This window comes from Bombus vancouverensis, chromosome 13, assembly GCF_051014615.1.
Source record: "Bombus vancouverensis nearcticus chromosome 13, iyBomVanc1_principal, whole genome shotgun sequence".
Lineage (NCBI taxonomy): Eukaryota > Metazoa > Arthropoda > Insecta > Hymenoptera > Apidae > Bombus > Bombus vancouverensis.
In genome coordinates, this window is record NC_134923.1 from 11,713,089 (window position 1) to 11,733,156 (window position 20,068).

At 42.3% G+C, this 20,068-nt stretch overlaps 1 protein-coding gene and 1 long non-coding RNA gene across 11 annotated transcripts in view; one reads left to right on the top strand and one right to left on the bottom strand.

Annotated features, from left to right (window-relative positions):
• Positions 1–1,494: 1,494 nt before the first annotated feature.
• Positions 1,495–2,440, top strand: LOC143303505 (uncharacterized). The gene is made up of 3 exons (XR_013059894.1): positions 1,495–1,746; positions 1,961–2,023; positions 2,331–2,440. It is a non-coding gene; the product is annotated as an uncharacterized LOC143303505 (long non-coding RNA).
• Positions 2,441–15,569: 13,129 nt separating this feature from the next.
• LOC117160714 (uncharacterized) overlaps positions 15,570–20,068 on the bottom strand; it is a 65,946-nt gene continuing 61,447 nt past the window's right edge. For all 10 annotated transcript variants that reach the window (XM_033341652.2, XM_033341672.2, XM_076623774.1 and 7 more), the window contains one exon: positions 15,570–18,539. In XM_033341652.2, the coding sequence (XP_033197543.1) occupies positions 17,568–18,539 (972 nt within the window). In that variant the 3' untranslated portion in view covers positions 15,570–17,567. The remainder of the gene's footprint in view (positions 18,540–20,068) is intronic.

Genomic DNA, 20,068 nt, shown 5'->3' on the forward strand with positions numbered 1-20,068 from the left:
GTGTTAAAGTAACTGAGATGTTTGCACAAAATTATTCTATTAGTGACATAAATTACGAAATCGTGTGACAAGAAAAGGAATTACATGTCACAGCTACCCTTCGTTTCATGTGTTCTACAATACGTACATATATTCATCTATTATACATATACCTATATGTTTAATTCGTGCGTTTTGACATTTATGGTATAATTATTATTTTCTCTAGAACATTCTTTACGTTATTCAATATTTTTGTTGGTTGAAATTATTAAAAGCAGTATGAATAATAAATTAATACACCATAGGTCAAGTAAAATATATATCAAAAATATACCTTCATTTCATTCTCTATATTCCTCGTTGAATTTTATTTGGCCAATTTCTCTTCTAATATGCCTCTTAATTTCGAACTCACTCATTTATTTTTATCTTTCGTACTGTTCACTGTTTGAAAACATTTCTCTTAAAGCGTTTTAAAGAATTTACCGATTCGTATTCGGATACGCTTGACTTAACGCCGAGCAAAACATTCCCACCACTGTTTCGCATGACGAAACGTAATATGTAGAACTATTCAGTTGTCGAAAGTCGTAGCGGTGAGATGTATCAATTCGCGTCGCGAAACCTATTAACTGCGTAATAATTTGTTCCATCACTAGTTTGCTGCCTTTATACACTACTATTAGGTTTGTTTAATTATCACACATTCACTTACTCGTTTATTAAACACTATTATAATAAAATTAAATAACTTTTTCCATTTTTGTTTGTTCTTTCTTTTTTGGCGTATATTTGACTGTTAATCTCACCGATAGCTTGTATTATTTGCTTTTGAAATAGGTTTTGAGTTTGTTTATCGTTTTGTTTTAATTCATAAATGATTAAGAATGTTTCATTTATTATAACGAAAGTACTCTTATATATATATATATATGATTCTACTACCTTTTCTTAGACTATTTGTTGCAATTAAAAAAGATTTTAATATATTAACTTTAATAAATTAGAATATATCGAATTACTTTTTTATCCCAAATAAACTAAACGAATTATTTTATTGTTTCAATTCATTATTCTGAAATAGATCTCTGAATAGTCATAGTAGGTTATGAATAATATCTTGCTGTACTTCCCGCGCGAATTCTCTATAGTAGCGTCATCTCCTGACTTTTTTCAATAACTTTTATTATTTCTATAATGCGACGCCATTACAAACATGTTTAACTTTTGACGCGTTATATTATCGTGCTCTTCAAGTAAGTTTAACCGAGCAACTTTTATTTGTTACAAAAATTTTGTTAAAAAATTAGTTACATCGTATTTACAGTATTTTGAAATATTTGAGATATTTTCTAATATTCATATCTATCTTAAGGACATATCCCATTTGTCCCAGACGTATTCCATTTTCGTAATATTGGTTATGATACTTTGAAATAATATATGTAAATAACAATCATTTCTCTTTACAAAAGCTAATATGAATACAGTAAAATATGAAAATAAAATATAGTATTCTTTTTTCTACTAATACAGCTTTTTTTTAGTAAATGTTTGTGATCGTGACCGCGCGCAATGCGGTCTGTATAATCTAATTATAATAATCATACGCGAAATTAGAGTCAGTGTTTGTTCGCCGATTATTACATAAACGAGCATGTAGTCTTTTATTTTTCGTTTTTTGTATATACATTTTTTAAATTCACATTTTCGGCATTAGAGTCAGTGCTCAACAGGATACAGCCTCTCCACAACCTTAACAATGTAAGTACTTTTTATATTGTAGCCCAATTTACTTTATTATTATTATTAAAGTTTCTATTGAACTAAAATCTCAAAGATTAATATTAAATTATGAGACGAATGCAAACGTGTTCCATGGAATCATTAGTTCCATTTTTCATTGTCTTAAACTTTTCAAATAAACAACACTGTATGTTTTTGAGAATAAATTGTAATATTTTATAATTTGTTAAAGGTTTTCCACCACCTCGGCTCCTCGCTGTTCTCTGAATCTGATGGTGCTTTAAAAACAAATAATGTAAGTATCTTTGCATATTGTATTTCAATTAATTCTATTCCTTGTATTTCTTTTTATTTCAAGTAACTAACTTAAAGTCTCAATATTGGATTATGAAACGAAGATACATAACTATGCTTCAGAAGTTATTAGTTTTAACTGTTAGATTTCAAACTATTATATTAGAGATTATTATTGGAATTTCAATCCTTATTTTCATTATCAAAGTTTTATGTTTAATAAAGATCATTCTTTCAGTTTTTTTTAATTTCTAAATGCTAAACTCTATCTTTATGAACAAATTATAATATCATACGTTCTGTTAAAGGTTTTTTACGGTCTTCATTTCCACCATGAAGTCCGATAATTCTTCCTCGATGACCTCTGTTACGACCGCTTCTGGGCTATTGCAGCATCGATGACGATGACGAATTTCTCCGCATTGTGAGTCGCATATTTTTTTATCCCTTCATTCACTCAATCATGTCATAGGACGAAAGGTCCGAATCAACATGGATAACTGATTGTGTTACGTAGAACTTTCTGCAAGCATAATGATCTTTTATATCTATGAATAGTAATATTTCCTTACTCTGTGTTTTATTTATTAGCTCAAGTAGGTTTTTTGCGCAACGGGTTTTTTTTTTATATTCGTAACACAACATTGATAATTAACATTTTATATCGGTAATGTTAATGCAATGTTGAATTAGCGTGAATGATATACGCATCAAAATACAATGCTGCTAAAGTTCATGCTGCTACCAATTCTTTTTGTACAAGAGATATTAAAGTTTGGATAATATTAAGTTTTATATGCAAGAAGAAATTTCGCGACAGATATCAACAAATTTTGAACACTGCTTTCATATTTTCGAAAATTTGCTTTGATAACACATTCAGCTGAGATAATTTGCGGTACACACATTTCATGTATACCGCGTCTGTAATATAAATATAACTAAAGCATGGTTAAAAACAATCGATCGTACAGTTATGTAAATGTCAATAGAAAAATTTATCGATATCTGCAAATAGTATTTTAACAGTGATCAATGGCAGCTTTCGAGCTAACACTTAACATAGATTGATAGGTCTGAAAAGCAGCAAAACATCTAATAGTGTGTACATATGAAAATAAAAACGCACGAAATTTCGGTAAATAAAAAATATATTCGTTGTTTTTAGGAATAGTTACAAATTAAAATCTATTAAAATCTTAGCCCCTATCGCAGGAACGAAGTAAAAACTACAAAGATATAAGATTATGCATTCGATCGAATTTTATCTTCGTTTCAGGTAAAACATGCCTAAGACATTCTAAAAGCTTTTATTTTTATTTTAATTATCTAATTTATTGGAAACAGCGCTAATCTTCCACTACTGATACATTTATCGAATTACTTCTACTAAATTAGTACTAATAATATAACTAATATAATAATAATAAATAATACTAAACATACAGACAAAATATTAATCGCCGAAATGATAGTACGTAGTCTTTTATCGCATCAAGGGTAGGAAAGATAATTCGAATCCTCTCTCTGATTGTAGCACTCGTTGAAACGAATTGCGACTACCACCCCCTTCACTTGCAACCACTTTAAACCTCGTTCTGCGATCGCTTGTTCTATGGAAAAGGGAAAGAAATTTCTTTCACGAAACTCTCGTTAGTTCGTGACAAGCACCGAGTAGGCGATGCGATATACTCTTAGTATTTGACTCAGCTTTTCCCTATATCCAAGTCATCCTACATATTCGGCTTTTCCACGAAATATCGAGACACGATCGCTGTCACATACAGAAATACCCTCTTCTGGATATTTCCTTGATAAAGTTGACAAATTTACGATTTTTCTTTCATTCCGAAAAAAATAGCAGCTCTACTTCTACTTCTGTAGAGCACAAAATTCTAGTTGGGTTCGTGTATTACGAATAGATCAAAAAGTATGGCATGAGACTAATCTTATTCGTATCGAAAGCTCATGCTTTCGTCGACATTTTTTATTTTAGTTTAGTTAGTTTAGACAAGTTTTTATTTTAGGGAACATTGATGGTATTTTTCTGCCGTTAAATTTTAAAATAACCAAAGTTTTTGCATCGACACTAATAATAATAGAAACGGACGCGATAATAGTAATAGTAGTAGCAATAGGACTCGACACGTTTTCGATCGTAAGAAACGACCGAAACTAGGATCGGAAGGCAACCGAGAAACAGGTAGACAAACAAAGAGGTCGTTTGCTTGAAACTGGACAAAAGTTGGCGCGGCACCTGTAAAAGCGCACACTGGGGACAGTCAGTAAAAAGGAGATCGAAGTTCTTCTTCAACGAACCGCCATCTTTAATAATTTCACACTTGAGAAAAATGAACAGTCTATTCATAATCCTTTCCCTTGACGGGGTTCCGTCCTCCCACCGAAAACCCGCCAAAAGCGATCTACAGATCTCCCACCCTCTCTGGATTCTCTCTTTCTGCGTCTCTCTCCGTCGGCCTCGTTTCTTCGTACACCCGTGAAACGCTGCCGGGTGCTCATTCATTTAATTTCAGTCATTGCTGGCAGTCGCACCCCTGTCGTGCGACCGACAAAAAATAATTAGTGAAGCCTTACACCCCTCTGCCAGCCACCCTGACGGCCTCCTCTAGTTCCCACCTCCGTCGCACTCCCCTTGCCGACTATATTCTCCCTCCTACGGTTACGACGACTACGACGTCGACTACGACGACGACGGCGACGACGACGACGGCGACTCGACGCCCCCTTTCAACCCCACGGGTACGTACCTTGCGCTCGAATTCTCTCTCTCTTCGCTCGTTCCCTTTCCCCCCGTTTCCCTGCCAACCCAACCAACCAACGAATCACCCTCCTCACCCCCCACGGACTCTAACTCCGCTACCCTCCTTTCCTACTTCCTCCTGTACCACCCCCGGCCTCCATCTACTCCTCCACACCGCCTCCTCTCTTGAGCCACCCTCCTGAGCAGCAGCAGCAGCCGCCACCACCACCGTTCTACCGCCAAAACCCTAGCTCAGTCAGCCACCCCCCGGTACACTCTATCTCTGTCTCTCTCTCTCTTTCTCCTTTACGTTCCCTTCCCCCGTCCTCCGCAGTCCGCTCACCCTGGTCGTGGCCTCGGGCGGGATGATTCAGGCGCCAGTAGGGCGCACCCACCTTCAGCAGGGGGTGTGTTGGGGTGAGTTGGAACGACGGATGAAGGCAGAGGTGAGGAGGGTGGGTGGATGTGGGTAGAGAGAGAGTGCAAGGCGAAGAGGAGGAGGAGAGGAAGGAAAACGGGTGGATGGTAGTGGGTGTTGGTGGGTGGAATCGGGGGAGAACAGAGGAGAACATAGAGTGTGTCGGGGACTAGGAGGGTGGATAGCTGACGGGGGCGAGGGGACGTGCAGCTCAGAGGGAGAACGGGCTGCCAGAAGGTGGATGGAGAGAGAGTGTGGCAGAGAGAAGGTGGAATGGGGTGGGAAGGCAGGGGAGAGAGATACGCGCACGGAGGGTGGTTTTCCTCGGCTGAGATATAGGCACCACCGACGCCGCGGTGGGTTATATCCTGGGCTAAGTAATACAAGGAAAAGTGCTACGTGAAGCCTTCCTATCCTCTCTACCCTTCGCACGTCCTCTTTCACTCCATTTCTCTCTCTTTCTCTCTCTCTCTTTCTCTTTCTCCTTCTCTTTCTCTCTCACCTTCTCTATTTTTCCCTTTTCCCGTGCTACTCCGCATGGGATCGTCCGTTCTCTTCCTCTTTTTCCTCCTCCTCCACCGGTACTACCGCTGCTCCGGCTCCTCCGCCTCTTTCTCTCCCCCATTCGTTTGCCCACCGTCTTTTCTCTCTCGTTCTCTGTTTCCACGCTTTACGGTGCCGCAGTCTCAGCAGTAGTAGTAGCAGCAGCAGCAGCAGCAGCAGCAGCACAGGTGCACGACGCGATGCATTCTCGAGGGGAATGCATTGCGTGGATAGGGGGCCAGCTTTGTTGCTCTGACGAACAAGGCTGCCAGCCATCGCGAGAATAACTATGTAATGAATTACCGTTGGATGCTCATTAACGGATACTTTGGCGAATTATGTTGCGCACGGATGGCATGTGCTCGGAGAAAGATACCTTCCTGCACCCCCTGCCCCTCCGCCTCATCCACCGTCTCGCGCCACGCAAAAACTGTCGGAGATAATTGTTTCGATCCTTTCGTGTCTCCGCGCGTTGTTCTTGCATTTCCGCCCAGTTTTCTCCTCTTCAATGCTTGCAAATTGAATCGCGAGGTGCCTCAAAATTACTAATAGAGCAAAACTTTGCTTGGGCATCAACGAGGATGAACTCGCGTGGCAAACAGCACTCGTAAGGAGAAATGAAAACGTCTAACGAGTGACAGTCTTTTTCTTTTCCTTTTCTCGTGCAAAGGCGAAGCGAGTAAAAGGCAAAGGCTGCATATACGAGGCGTATTTCAGAAATAAACGCCCGAGAGTTAGTTATAGTCGATAGAACTTATGAAAAGATTTTAATAAGGCTACGTAGATACGCGGTCTAGTCAAGGTTAGTATGTAAACGGTTCTCTTCGTTTTTTAAGGGAGCTTTTGGTAATGAGACGCAGATATTTTTAACTCCTTACTGGTATCGTTCAGTTCTAGTGGGATTAGTATGAATTATAAATGAGTTCGACTATTCAGCATTGGAGTAATATTAATTTAACGTTATATTAATTTGTACCCTGTACTTTACACGATAGGTGAAACAGAAAGAACAGGTGAAACGAGATACTCTAAAATTAAATAACATTTTTTGTGTTTCTTGCAATGCATAACTCTATTAATGAATTAAATTTGTAATTCTGGAACATTACGCATATATGGAGTGTATTACGTTAAATTCATTCATTAAACGCAAGTAGAATGCGACACGGAAGTTGAACACATACGTACAATAATAAATGTAATCTTATGGTTGTTATAATTTATGCGGGTATACTATCTGACGGACAAATGAGATTCGTTCTGATTTACCTATATGACTTATAGATTTATGAAACTGGAGATCTCACTAATTGACGATGCTATCTTTTAATTAAGAACGAGTATAGATAGGAAAAAATATGAAGTTGATCAGAAAATTTAGAAACTTTTAAACAGCTGATAAGATTCTTATTTCGTATCACTTTTATCAGAGTATGTACTTTAATCCGCAGTGCGTAATGTATATTACAAAATTGTTAAGCATAATAACATAAGTCCGCTTCGTCACATTAAATACAAAATCATAACAAGCACCACTAACCCACGCTTTTTCGAAAAGTTGAGGATAAAAGAGGAAAAAAAGTAATAAGTTAAAAAATATTACTAAACCCCTGTGCAGTGGTGTAGTTTGCACGTCAGCTCGAATCCCCATACGCATTATCACCGAAGACGGGGTTATTCCATGGCAAGCAAAATCCAGGGGAAAAATGCGAAGGAACCAGCTGAGGTAGTGGAAAGTCGAGATGGTAACTTGAGAGTGGATGACGCATAGATATAGGTTTCCCTGCCCGCGGCGAGAAAAATGTGAGTAAGAGAGGTTTGCGTAGTGGAGCCGCGTTCTTACGCGAACCTACCACCACGATAAACCGTATGAACGTAATGTTAAGTTGGCACCGAGCTCTTTGATAACTTCTAAATGATGCGAGGATGTCACCGTGGCCTCGTGTGTACACGTAACGCGTGTAAAAACGAAGTTTCCGTCGCCATTCCAAAGGCCCTACGAATGCTACAAGGAAAAAGAAAAGCAAGAGACGATAGAAAAAACCTTGCACGATGATATTTTATTTTAAATTTTTGGCTTACGATCTTGTCAAGTAGAATCTCCTGCTACTCGGTTAGCACTTTCGGGTACAGTCTGTATAACGATAGAAGCTTGAAAACCGTAACCCATTTCTTCGGTCAGGGATCCTACTTTATAGTAAACATTGCCTTCTTTGTTATGATAAGAAAAGAAATTTAATATTACCTTTTGTTATCGGCATGCAATCTTTAAAATATTGGGTTTCCCTGGTTGTACTTCTCTTTCTCATACCAAGTACTCGCGAACCGTTCCGTTGTTACAACGAAAGGTGTAACGAATATTTTTTAGGACACCGTGCAGCTGGAAGTCTATTAAATATTAATAACAGCGTTGCACGCTAGCGTTCTCTTGGCTGTTAGGGCAAACAAGAAAATTGAAGTAGAATTTTGAATCTCAAGATACTTACGTGACGAGGAACCGGTAATTATAGTACCTACAAAAGCTTGCCTTATGCTTGTTAAACAATTCAACAGCGGGAAATTTTAATTATCGTGATATAATGGAATATAGGTTTTATTATTATTTTGGGCTAGGAAAAAAGCCACTATCTTTTTTACTATTTTTCGTGTCTTGTATATATTTCTGTCGTATTTTGTACAAAGCTGAACTTAATTCCGTTTTTAAAAACGGATGTAAAAAGATCTTATAAAGACGAAACAGTATAGCTTCGTCTCTTAAATAAGTATGACTTCCTCCGGAGAACCATACTAGAAATTGACAACTATATATGTATGCACACTGTACACGTACTTTAAAAGCTTCAATGTACATAAGACAAAAATAACAATAGCTTGAGGTATAATAGGTTCGCGTAATAGGTCGAACAACTTTCTTGTAAAGATATGACATTCAAAACGTGACGAACACATTTGGATCTTCGAATTGCGACATCGCCTAACATCTTCCATGGTTTAGAATAAATCGTCACGTTTGGCAAGATGTATAACGATATAGGCCGCCCCTTCTCCCCCAGCGCCGATGACTAAAGTGAAATTAGCAAAAGTGAAAAGTAAAGACACCCTTTGGTGTCGCTAATGCCGCGGTCCAAGGGTGAGCATTCCTTCGCACAAGGGGTAGTCAAGATAAATTACATAACAATATAAGTAGGCGTCGAGAGTATGAGCCTGGAGGGGCGAAAACCCCTGGAGGAAGAAGAATAAAGAGCCATGCAAACAGTCCTCACGGAATTCACTCACCCCGACGAAAGTTGCTTCGAAAAAAGGTCGCGTTTGTTTAAAACGTATTTTAGCCCTTACCGCTTGAAAAAACCTCTCGCTATTTCCCCATCGATATTTTCAATGATATATATACATATGTATAACCATATTATAGTATAATTTTTCTATTTTTAATTTGATAATAATAATATTAGAATATTAGAAATTTGAAGATGATTTCTCCCGACAAATATTTCTTTTCTTGTGGGTAATCAGACCCTCGAAGATATCAACTAAATTTAATTTTTATTCCGCGAATATCGTATTTTGTATATTTCAACGTATGCAAATCGACGCGAATTCGTTACTTGCTTATTCGTTCTTTCGTTATTCAGTCAATATAACTCAAGTAAGCTTATGCATTCTTGTTATGCATCGAGAATAAAAGGGAATGCATTCAAGAAATTTAAATGTGCATCTAAAAATGTAGCTATTCAATTGTTTCGAAGAATTCGTCTGATTATCTAAACTAACGAATCGTTTAGCACAAAACATTGCCTGTTTCTAAGGAAAGTAATCGAAAACGTCCGTTTACGAGATAATCGTTCCTTTTGTCGGAATACCAAGAATTGAAATATCATTGGCTATTTAATATTACTGTTTAACTCTAACTATTTAAACAGAATAAATTACGTACTTCCATGTGCAAATATAATTTACTCTGGCGATTCCATCATCGACAGTTCTTCTTAATTTAGAAAAACAGAGGTGGGAGGGAGAAGAAGAGAAAAAATCACGACGCGCGCGATGCAAATAGGGGCTTAGTTACCCGGCGCCGGAAAAACTGAAAATCTCGTCGCAAATTTTCATCCGCGGCTGCATCAAGAATTCCCTGCCTCGCGAACACGTGAATTTAAAGTGGCGAGCAATGGCAGGGGTGGCGAGCAGTAAGAAAAGCAAGGATCCTTGGGAAATAAATGCGTGACAAATACCAGGGACGTTTTAACAACGAGAACGTGGCCGTGGGAGCAAAGGACCATTCATTTAAGCCACATTGTTTCGGTTAATGCGTGACATGTGGTTGAAAAAACACGGTAAAACTCCAACAATGCACCAAGTGCCGACCCCTTTATCGTCCGGAGAGGGGTTAGCGATTCATCCCTTCATTATTCGGGAATTAGTAACCCCATTTCGTTTCCCCTCTCCGTTTCCTCGTCCACCCTCTTCGTCTTCGCTGCTCCCTGACCCTGTTATCTCGCTGGTCGCGTCTGCCTTTTCTATCGTTGCATCACACCAACTAACGCCAGACGAACTTTAAGTCGACTTTTAAACCCGATGAAATTTACTTCGAGCCGGAAATCATTTATAATTGAAACGTACCGCTGCTTCCTATTTTCCAAGGATATCGCGTGTAAAAAGGAAAACGTATTTCCGCAATCCGCCGTTTTACGTCCGAAATTTGAACTGTGAAATTCAATTTCAAAAATTTCATGAATTTACAAAGAAGAATTATTCGAAACTGTTTTCTTAAATTGACCCTCTTGTAAATTATCTTCCGGTTTCTCAGCCCTTTCTCTCTGAATATTCATACGATTAAACACCCACGTCTTGTCATTTCATATAGATCACGCGTTTTAACCGATAACACGACCAAGCCGGCGGTTCTCACGATGCAAAAGTCAAATAAAGCGATCGACGTGGAGCGTTCGATCGGCGGAGAAATCACGCGTGATTAAAATTTCACGAGTTGCACGAGCTGTCCTCCGAGCGAAAACGCGTCGATCCGGTCGTTGGCGTACGGGAGGCTGGTGTCGAAGACGCGCATTACCTAAACCATGAAACATCACACCGATCGGCGAGATCAACGTCACGCCGTGGCACCGGCGAAATTATTTATTTAGATTTAAACAAGCCAGCCACGGAGCTAGGCGCACATAGCGTACATACGTAGCGTACATACAGGCAGAGAGAAAGGCCGACACCTCGGCGCCGAACTCACCCTCCTGAGACTCTGCAGACTCACCTCCATCCCCCTTCCATACACCCTTTCAACCACCCCGCGGGCGAAGCATCCCAATGGCAGCCCCCGTTTCGCAAACCTACACCACCCTCCTCCACATCCTCCAACCTCCTTTCTGTATTCTCTCTCTCTCTCTCACCTACCGGCTCTACCATTCATCCTCTCGCTCGTGCTGCCTCTCTGATCTAGCTCCACTCTCTGCGTCTCTCTTTCCGTTCCTCGCGTTCTATCTCTCTCCTTCTCTCACCCTCTCTCGTTCACCCTCGCAGCCGTACTCTCTCGCTACGCTACTCGTCTCGACCCGACCATCCGCCCCCGTCCAACCACCCACCCACCAACCTACAACTCCTACGTACCGAGCGACCCTCGAGCTATCTCCAAAATCATCCCTTACATTCTAGAGCTCGGCGCGCTATCCTCCATAGAGGATAGAAGCGAGCGGAGTCGGACGTCGTCGACGAGGCTGAAAGGGGAACGAGGGACCGACGGTAAAAGGAGGGATAGGAAGGTTGAAACGAGGGTAGACACTAGCCGGGATATAGGTAGGTATACTGGATACTACGGGAAAATAAGAGATCTTCCCGCACGACTCGCGATACGAATTACAATGGCCGGCGGGGATGGCGGCGACCTACGTTCACCCTCGTCCCCCCTGCCCTCTGCTTCTCTGTGCGACCTGCTCTTCGCCACCAGTTCTCTTGGTTTCTTACACAATTTGAGCCGTGTCGCGGTAGTCGGAATTTTAAAACGACCAGCCGTTGCTTGATCGTGATCAGCCTGGTGCTCGCTACGATCACTGGTAATGGAGTTGCGCGATATGCAGCCCGGTCTGGGTATTTGTTAATAACTAGGTTTGCACCCGGCGAGAGTGCGTCGGCTTTGAGCTGTCCAAGTTTGCGCACGGGAACTTGGGTCGGATTCTCCGTTGTGAATCTACAGGGTGTACGAATATTTTACTGCTTGACATAGAAAAAAAGAAAAATGCTTTTCACCATGAAACTTTATCTCGATGTTATTTTTATGATTTTAGAAAAAAAAGAAACGAAGCATTCGCGAAAGAATTCTCGGCAATTTGATTTTTAGAGCCGCTCGAAATCGCTGATTGAGAGGTCGCGCTCCCGAAAATTGTATCTTCGTAAAGAGCTATTTATCCTTTTTCAACCTCAAACAACTGCCAACCTTTAATATCGGTTACAATTGTTTCTTACCTCTGCTTATCGTAAATTTTTGTAAATTTGTTGTATATCGATCAATCACGCGATATGTAGATTAATTCCTACAAGCACTGTTAGCAGCAACGAAACTTTTAACAATTTATTTTCATCTGTCGCACTACATGCTACTCGCAGATGACACTTGCACACGCGAAACGAAGAAAAACTCCGATGAAATTTATTCGAGATAATATCACACGGCGCTGATCAAACCTCGTCACAGGTAAACCTAAAAAGAAATGGGCAGAACTGTCCCGTTACACCCGCAATACCGTGGGTGAAGAATAGCTTCAAACCCTACGATTTGTCATGGGTCGATCGTCGGTGGCGCCGACTCGATATCGATATTTAATACCCCCGAAGCCTAATGGACATCCGCGGTGACGAACGAATCGAAGCAGGCATTGTCGAGCGATGGCGCAATTTACATTTTTCCCCCGCCGGAGGAAGCCCGTGACACGAGGAGATCACGAGGAGCTCGACGAAGAACAATGGACGTCACGCACGAGTCGTGGCATGCTCGTGAGAGAGAGAGAGAGAGAGAGAGAGAGAGAAAGAGAGTGAGAGAGGGTGGAGAGGAGAATGTTAAATCACTGGCCGATCGAGTTACGCCACTTAAGCTCCGATAATATAGTCACCGTGTTAGGGACGCCTTAATCGGTCTACCGAACCATTGAAAACGAAAGTCGGGTACTGCGGGTGAACGTATAGAAACGTGTAGAACGGGTGGGAGGCGAGCTGATAGGCTTCGATCACGAGTTCGCAACGGATTCCGCGCAATGCCGCGGGAAAACGTACGACGACCGCGTACTACCCGCGGGGAAAGTGTAACCGTTCGTTGAAATCTCCGGCGGAGTTTCGGCGCTTCTTAAATTTCTGCCGCAGAATACGACGCTCGTCGAGCTTATTGCGCCAAGCAAAGATCGCGGAAGTTGTTCGCGATAACGAATATTTTGAAAAGGGTCGTAGAGATGGTGAATAAAACAGTCTGAAAGATTTGCGATAGGAATCTTTTTCTACCAAAGATTATATTTTAAGTGGAAATGCTTAGAGAAAAGACGCGATAAATCAGATCTAATTTGATATCTTAAGAAGATTCCTTCTTTATATTTGTTGAAAGATTTTTATTCGTTAATCCGAGATTATTTGACACGTTCATACAGTTAAGGTCGATGTTAGTACTGAACATTCGATTTTAATCGATTATCTCGTTAATGCAGAAAGTTGCTGTTGCTTTTAGCTCAGCGCATCCGTCTGTCATTTCTTAACGCTTCAGTTCTATATTCTTAAAGGATCGTTCAATGAAAAAGTCAAATTCCTACCTGCAACGTAAAAGTAGTAATAATAGTTGTTGATTTAATAGCGTTAGATGGCGAATGGAGAGACGTCCGTTCGTTGAAATCACCTTCAATTTCGATACTTATCCTCTATCGATCGCTTTGCCAGCGGCGAACGAAGTTGCACCCGCAAACTTGCCGCGTTTCATAATGACTTTTACGGTATATGGTTGAAGACAAATCAGTAGGGATCTCGTTCGAACAAGCAGCGCAATGGCTTGAATCTACTTTTGAAGAAACTCCTCTCGTAATCGTCGAATATAATGGCGACTTCTCACTCACGCAACCGTGCAAAATTAGTCAGATTATAGAGCTTCGTCAGCCGTTTACCGAAAATCATCGAATAAGACGATCGTATTTTATGATAACGCGTGAATGGAAATCGCGTGGAAGGAGGGCAATAAACCGAATAGAAAATTTTGTATTTTCGTGAAGGACAACCGTGAATATTAGCTCCTTGATTGGTCATCAAGAATTTGTGATAGATTTTTCATGAAAGCGTTTATGGTTTGACAGAAACACATAAGTATTATCAACGCGTTGTCATAAATGAAAAATATTTTTCCAGCGACGTAGAAAATGAAAAGTGCAAACGAGAAATTAATTTCTAAAACTAATCTCAAATTTTGTCGAATGTATATTTTCGGATCGCATTCTATCCGCCCTAACGAACTCTTATAGGATCGAGTTTCGTACGAACGAAACTATACGGAAAAAGGAAAAGAAATTGAAATAAGAAAGACTCGTTGCTTGAACCGGAGTTTACCTTCCTCGGCAATCGAGCAGGCGTCAACATTCGGAAGGAAGGATCGCGACAAACGGGATCGCCGTTGCCCTCGGGCAGCGGATAAGACCTCGCGGGATGATAAGAGAAAGAAAGAAAGTAACATGGAAGAAGACGAATCGGGAAAAGGAGGGACAGTCGGGTTTCTTAGAATTCTCGTTATTCCAGACGAGCAGAGCCGACCGTGGCCGGGGAAAGCCACGAAATATCCGAAGAAAAACACGTTTCCAGAGCCGAATCGATAGCAACAATGCTGTGGCAAAAGCACGAGGCCTCGGCTCGCGTGAGGACGAAGGGGCACCGAGGAAAGGGGAACTCTCTCTCTCTCTGAGCCGTGCGCTAGAGGGTAGGTAGAGGGAGCCAACGAACGAGGGTGAGACAACGAGCGGAATACGGCAGAGAGACAGAGAGAGTTAGGAGAGGACAGAAAGGGGAAGAGAAAGAGGGAACCAGAAGAGCAGTAACAGGCAGAAAGAGAGAGGGTGGAAAGCGTGGTGCGAGGCAGCCTTATTGGAATCGTGGAGAGGGAGGTGAGTTTTCCTAAGGGCAGAGGGATAGGAACGGAAGAGACAGGTGGCGAGGAGCGAAGAAGGAGGGGTAGAGAGAAAAGGGGGACTTAGAGAGAGAGACAGGACCGGTTGATGGAACGAGGCCGCTACAACGTTGGCAACAGCCAGATGGGAAAAGGCTGCATTACCTGTGGTGCCTCGAAGAAACGATCCTTACCTAGAGCGATAGAGGAAGAAAAGGAGAGAGAGCAAGTAACTTGCCCCTCTGCCCTTTCCTTCTTTGTTAAAGGGGACTCTCGATCATTCTATCCTCTTTGTTCGTGATATTAAAGTACGTCAAGGCGCCGTCGATTCGACTGTACTCGGTTCCACAGCCAGAAGTGTCAATTGCGTTCATTGTTCGTTCGTAGAGCGTAAGATCGACGGATCTTTCCACGGGCTTTCCACAGTTTGTCTCGTGAAAAGATTATATTGACGGATGAAAGGTTGCGCGTATCTTCGTATGGATCGCGTCACGCATATCCAAGGCGACGATCATCCGTGGGATCTTTAATTTTCGAGCGCAGACTCGACACGGCACCAACGAGATAGTAAACTTTATATTAGTTTTGGAAATATCTGGATAAGGTTCGCCTCTCGGCGAAACTAATGAAACGTGAATGCGAAGAAGGAAAAATGAAAACGCTGTTCGTTCGGATTTTGCGATTTTATATATTTTCCCATCTTGTTCGTGTGCAATTTAAATATAATAAAATAATAATAATTAATTATTAATTATAATGATTATAACTGTCGCAGTAATAATAATAATAATAATAATAATAATAATATTAATAATAATAATAATATTAATAATAATAATAATAATAATAATAATAATAGGAATAATATTCATAATAATAGAGCCGCGCGCTCTTTTCTTTACCCCTTAACGACTAACTGCGCTATGTTACAACGATTATATACAAAATAATAGATTCGGTATTATTCAACACTTTCGAAGGTTCCTTCTCTTAAGTTACATTATTTTCTTCAAACGTCTGTCTCTACTTTCACAACGATTATCAAACTCCTAATACGAACACGTTCGCGCGTGATCACACGTTCACGCCTGCGCGGCGTCTTTAACGACAAGATAATATAATACACGAAGAAACTACCTTCTATACTTTTTTTTTTAATATCATACACAAGGCTAGTCTACACGGTCAAATACGAAAATGTTTAGCGTCGTACGAGTCACACCCGTGGAACCTGTCTCGTTCTCGACGATAGCTCAAACATCGATCAACGATTCGATGGAATTCCCTAAAAAGAGGAGATCCTCGTCGTGGCCTCTTACGATGCCTTTGGTATAATATTCGTTCGCGCTAGGTGAGGTCCCGATTACACGAAGATTATATTTGTTCGTCCTTTAATATTAATCTACTCTTCTGAATATAATCACCATTTCGTCGTAATCATCATCACGAGAAATCGGATGCTGCGAATTGAACGTAATTGTGCGTCTCACGTATCCAAAGAATCGATGACGAGTCTCGCGTTCGAAAACTGAAAATGTCAACGAACGATTAAAACGAACAACGTGAAATCGAAATGAACATACTCGTATATCGCAAATATAGATGGTGAATATTTGTTATCAGATATCTAAACTCGGAGTTCGACGAGATAGTTTTTGTTCCCGTGCCAAATTATCGCATATTCGTCGAACTTCGTCGACGATAAAACGAAAGGCCGAAAAGTGTCGCGGGTCAACGAGTCAGAGGTCATCATCGATCTTGTTCGACGGTTAAATATTCAGAAGCTGTCCTTCTAGCTCCTGTCGAAACCGCCGTCCATTTCGGGGACCTCTGTCTAACGAGCGGATCGCGTTCCACTCGGATCTCAAAATATCGAACTGGATCGCGCGATAGAAGGGCCTGCGGTGCTCGGCTTGCGGTCGTTCCCTCCATAAATCGACAACGTGCGACAGAGTCGACCCATATTTTGACAGACTCACGAATAATTCGTCTCGTTTCGCCGTCTATATCGAGCGCACGAAACGAGATCCGATCCAGCCCCGGTCCCGACTTTAACTGACGTTGACGCCACGACGCCGACCAAGTAATTGATCTTATCCGGTTTAATAGATGATCGCGTTAGCCGATAGTTTGAATGGCAGCTAGGATCGGATATTGGCCGCGTTAACGTTCTCTCGTAGAAGAACGTGAACGCTGGATCGGTGGATGTTAGGTCTGATTATCTCTCGATCCGGTATACCGAATACGTTGGAAATTTATTCCGTAAAGTTTTGAAGAATCGTTTCTATCAAATATATTCGAAGCAAAATAAAGCCACCATATCTCAAGGATTTACAAAGCTGAGATCGTTCAAGAGTCTCTTAAGAGATCGTGAAATCTGAAACTTGAACGTAAAGCTGTACCTTCGTTAATGGAATTCGGTGTACGGTAGTGACGAGATTAAGATTAGTATCGATCGAGTCTGTTTATGACTGCTTCCCCTGTCGCGTTTCCATTCTTAAACCACCTAACGGAATATAATAGAAAACTATACTTTTTTATACTCAACGTCCGATTAGAACAATATATCCATCGTATCGTCTCCCCGGCTGCGACGGCTGTAACAAAAACTCGTTCGCAACAGAAGTTTCCAACGAGGGGAAGAGTCAATAGAACGCTCCAGGATTCTTTCATATCTTTCGCGAATAGCGTCCTTTCTTTCACGTACGATTCTCGCCGGTTTGTACCGACACCTCGGGGCCTATCATCATTCCATTGGTCAGCACGTTGGCCGCCGTGGGCAAAACGAGCGGGCTTGGCATGGTTATCGACGGTCTGAGTCTTTCCGTGAGGGCCAGCATCACTTGGCAATGCAGGTGCTGAATAGTGGCCAATAGATTGAGATTGGTGTCGATTAATCCGGTAGCAGGGGAGTATCTGTCCCTCTCGACGGTATCGACGATCTCGTCCGCCGGCAGAACGGTCACTTTCTGCTCGAGCTCGGTCTCCTTGATCGCTGCAGCCTTGTTCTTCTCCGCCTGCTGCAGTAGCCTCTGCTGATGCTTCAGGTACGAGGTAGTGATGGGAAGACTGTAGTCGATGGGCGTGTTCTTAGGATCGAGTCCAGGGCTCCACGGCCTTGGCAACGGTTGGCTGGGCTGAGGGGACGGCGTTCGACCCTCTGGCAGCATCCTTTTCCTCTTCGACGAGGCCGAACTTCTCGAGCTCGCCCGGTCCGATTCCGGGGTTCTTCTCGAGTCCGGTAGGCTGTCCGCGCTCGGCAAAAAGCTACCGGTTACTGGCTCCTTCTTCAGCAAATTCGTGATACTCAAGGGATTGTACTTCTCCTCTTTCTCCTTTTCGGTTTTCTCCGTTGTCGATGGTACGGCGCTGCCCTTCTGATGCCTTTGGTGCCTATAACTGTACAGGGGCTTGCCCTCGCCGCCGTGATTTCCCTCGCGCAGCTTGGGACTGCTTTGCACCGTCGTCGACGTGGTCGAGAGGGCATTCGGGCTTAATGGCGTCGTCGTAGACGTTAGCGTGGTCGTCGCCAACGGTGTCGCCGACGTGGGCTGCGGTTGATTGGATAAATTCGTCGGGCTCGGTGTCCGCGGGCGTCGTTGGCATTCCGTACATCCCAAAAGAAATCGCGTTACAGCCTCTCGGGGAAGAAACGCGTACGTTTCGGTGATCTGAAACGAAATAGAAAGTTTTGCGTTAGAGAGAAGAAGATCCGTTCGAACGAAGGAAAGGAATTCTATTAAACTTAAATAACTCTGGAAATCTGCTGGCGTTGCAATCTCGCCGTTCGTGGCGTTCCTCGTGCCGAAATTCGGCGTCCTAGTTTCGTCGAAATCGGCACGAGAAACGTTACGTGTCGTTCCCTGCCGCGATACAGGCAGGATTAGAAAGCACGGGCCTGCACTCTCGTCGTGAACAACGTGAGTGACCCCTTTCGTTCCGCTGTCAAACGTCAGCGTCACGTGGAGCCGTTTCACGCGGAACGCCCACTAGGGAAAATTCATGAGCAGTAACGGAACTTTGATGTCTTTGCGAGAAGGTATTTAGCCGGAGGGATGTTCTCTGCCTCTTAATAGGAAACGTTTCTCTCTAAGGAGGTGGAGGAGCGGCATAACTTAATCAAGGATGGGAGACTGCGAGCCGAGAAAGGCAATGGTCGACCCGCATACACGTGTGCAAACTAGACGTATATGTGTCTGTACGTACGTGTGGCTGGGTGAAGGTGCACGACACGCTGAGGTAATTCGATAAGATTTACTCGAGGCTCGTCTAAAAGGCGAAGAAAAGAGCCGTAAGTAAGAAACAGGGATAATGGCTTCTGGATCGACGTGACATACCCACGAAAGATCACGAGACCAGTAGACAGCGATCGCAATTCGTACTCCTCTCGAACATCGACAGAAGTAAAACGGTTTGGAAAAACAGAAACGTGCGGAGAAATAACGTTTCACCTGTTTCTTACGTACGTAGTTTTTCGTATGTGCCTGAAGCTATTGTTACTGTTAATTGAAAATTACACGTTAGGTTGTGAATTAAGCTTTAATAGCGTGCAAGAACTTTTGCGTGAGTCGATTAGATCTTTCGCCGCGAGGAAAACGAACAGAGATTAATAAACGTCGCTGGTGGAACGTGATTTTTATTACTTGTTAGCGCACATACGTTACGTGGAAGAAAAAGCTCTTGTAACGTTAATTTCAACGTCAAATTTTCCTATTAGACGAGCATAATTCGGTAGTATGGTCATCGAGCGCGTGTCTAGTCGATGTCTCGATCAGTTAACGTGCTTGTAATTCTTCTCATTTTTCGAACCTCGTTTCCCGCCGAAAGAATAAAAAAGATATGCACGATAGAGGAGCATTGAAATTAAAATGAGCAACGAGTTCGGAAAGACCGCCACCTGGTTAGCTTGATAAACGGGTATCGACTGAGCGAATATTTCGACGTTGAAACAGCATCGTTGCGGGAAGGGTGAATCGCGAGACGAGACGAGGCGAAGCGTGGCGGCGCGCGATACCGCGGAGGGTGAGTTGCCGCGAGCCGATGAATCGCGCCTTGTAACAGCGACTTAAACGTTAAAACGGTTGCAGGGTCGCGGTTCTAGGCTGGCCGGCGGTGCACGCGTGCGTGCGTGTGCGCGCGGCCGCGTGTGGGTGCACCAGTAAGCAGGCAATGCAACAAGTGTCCTGAGGTTTTGAATCAC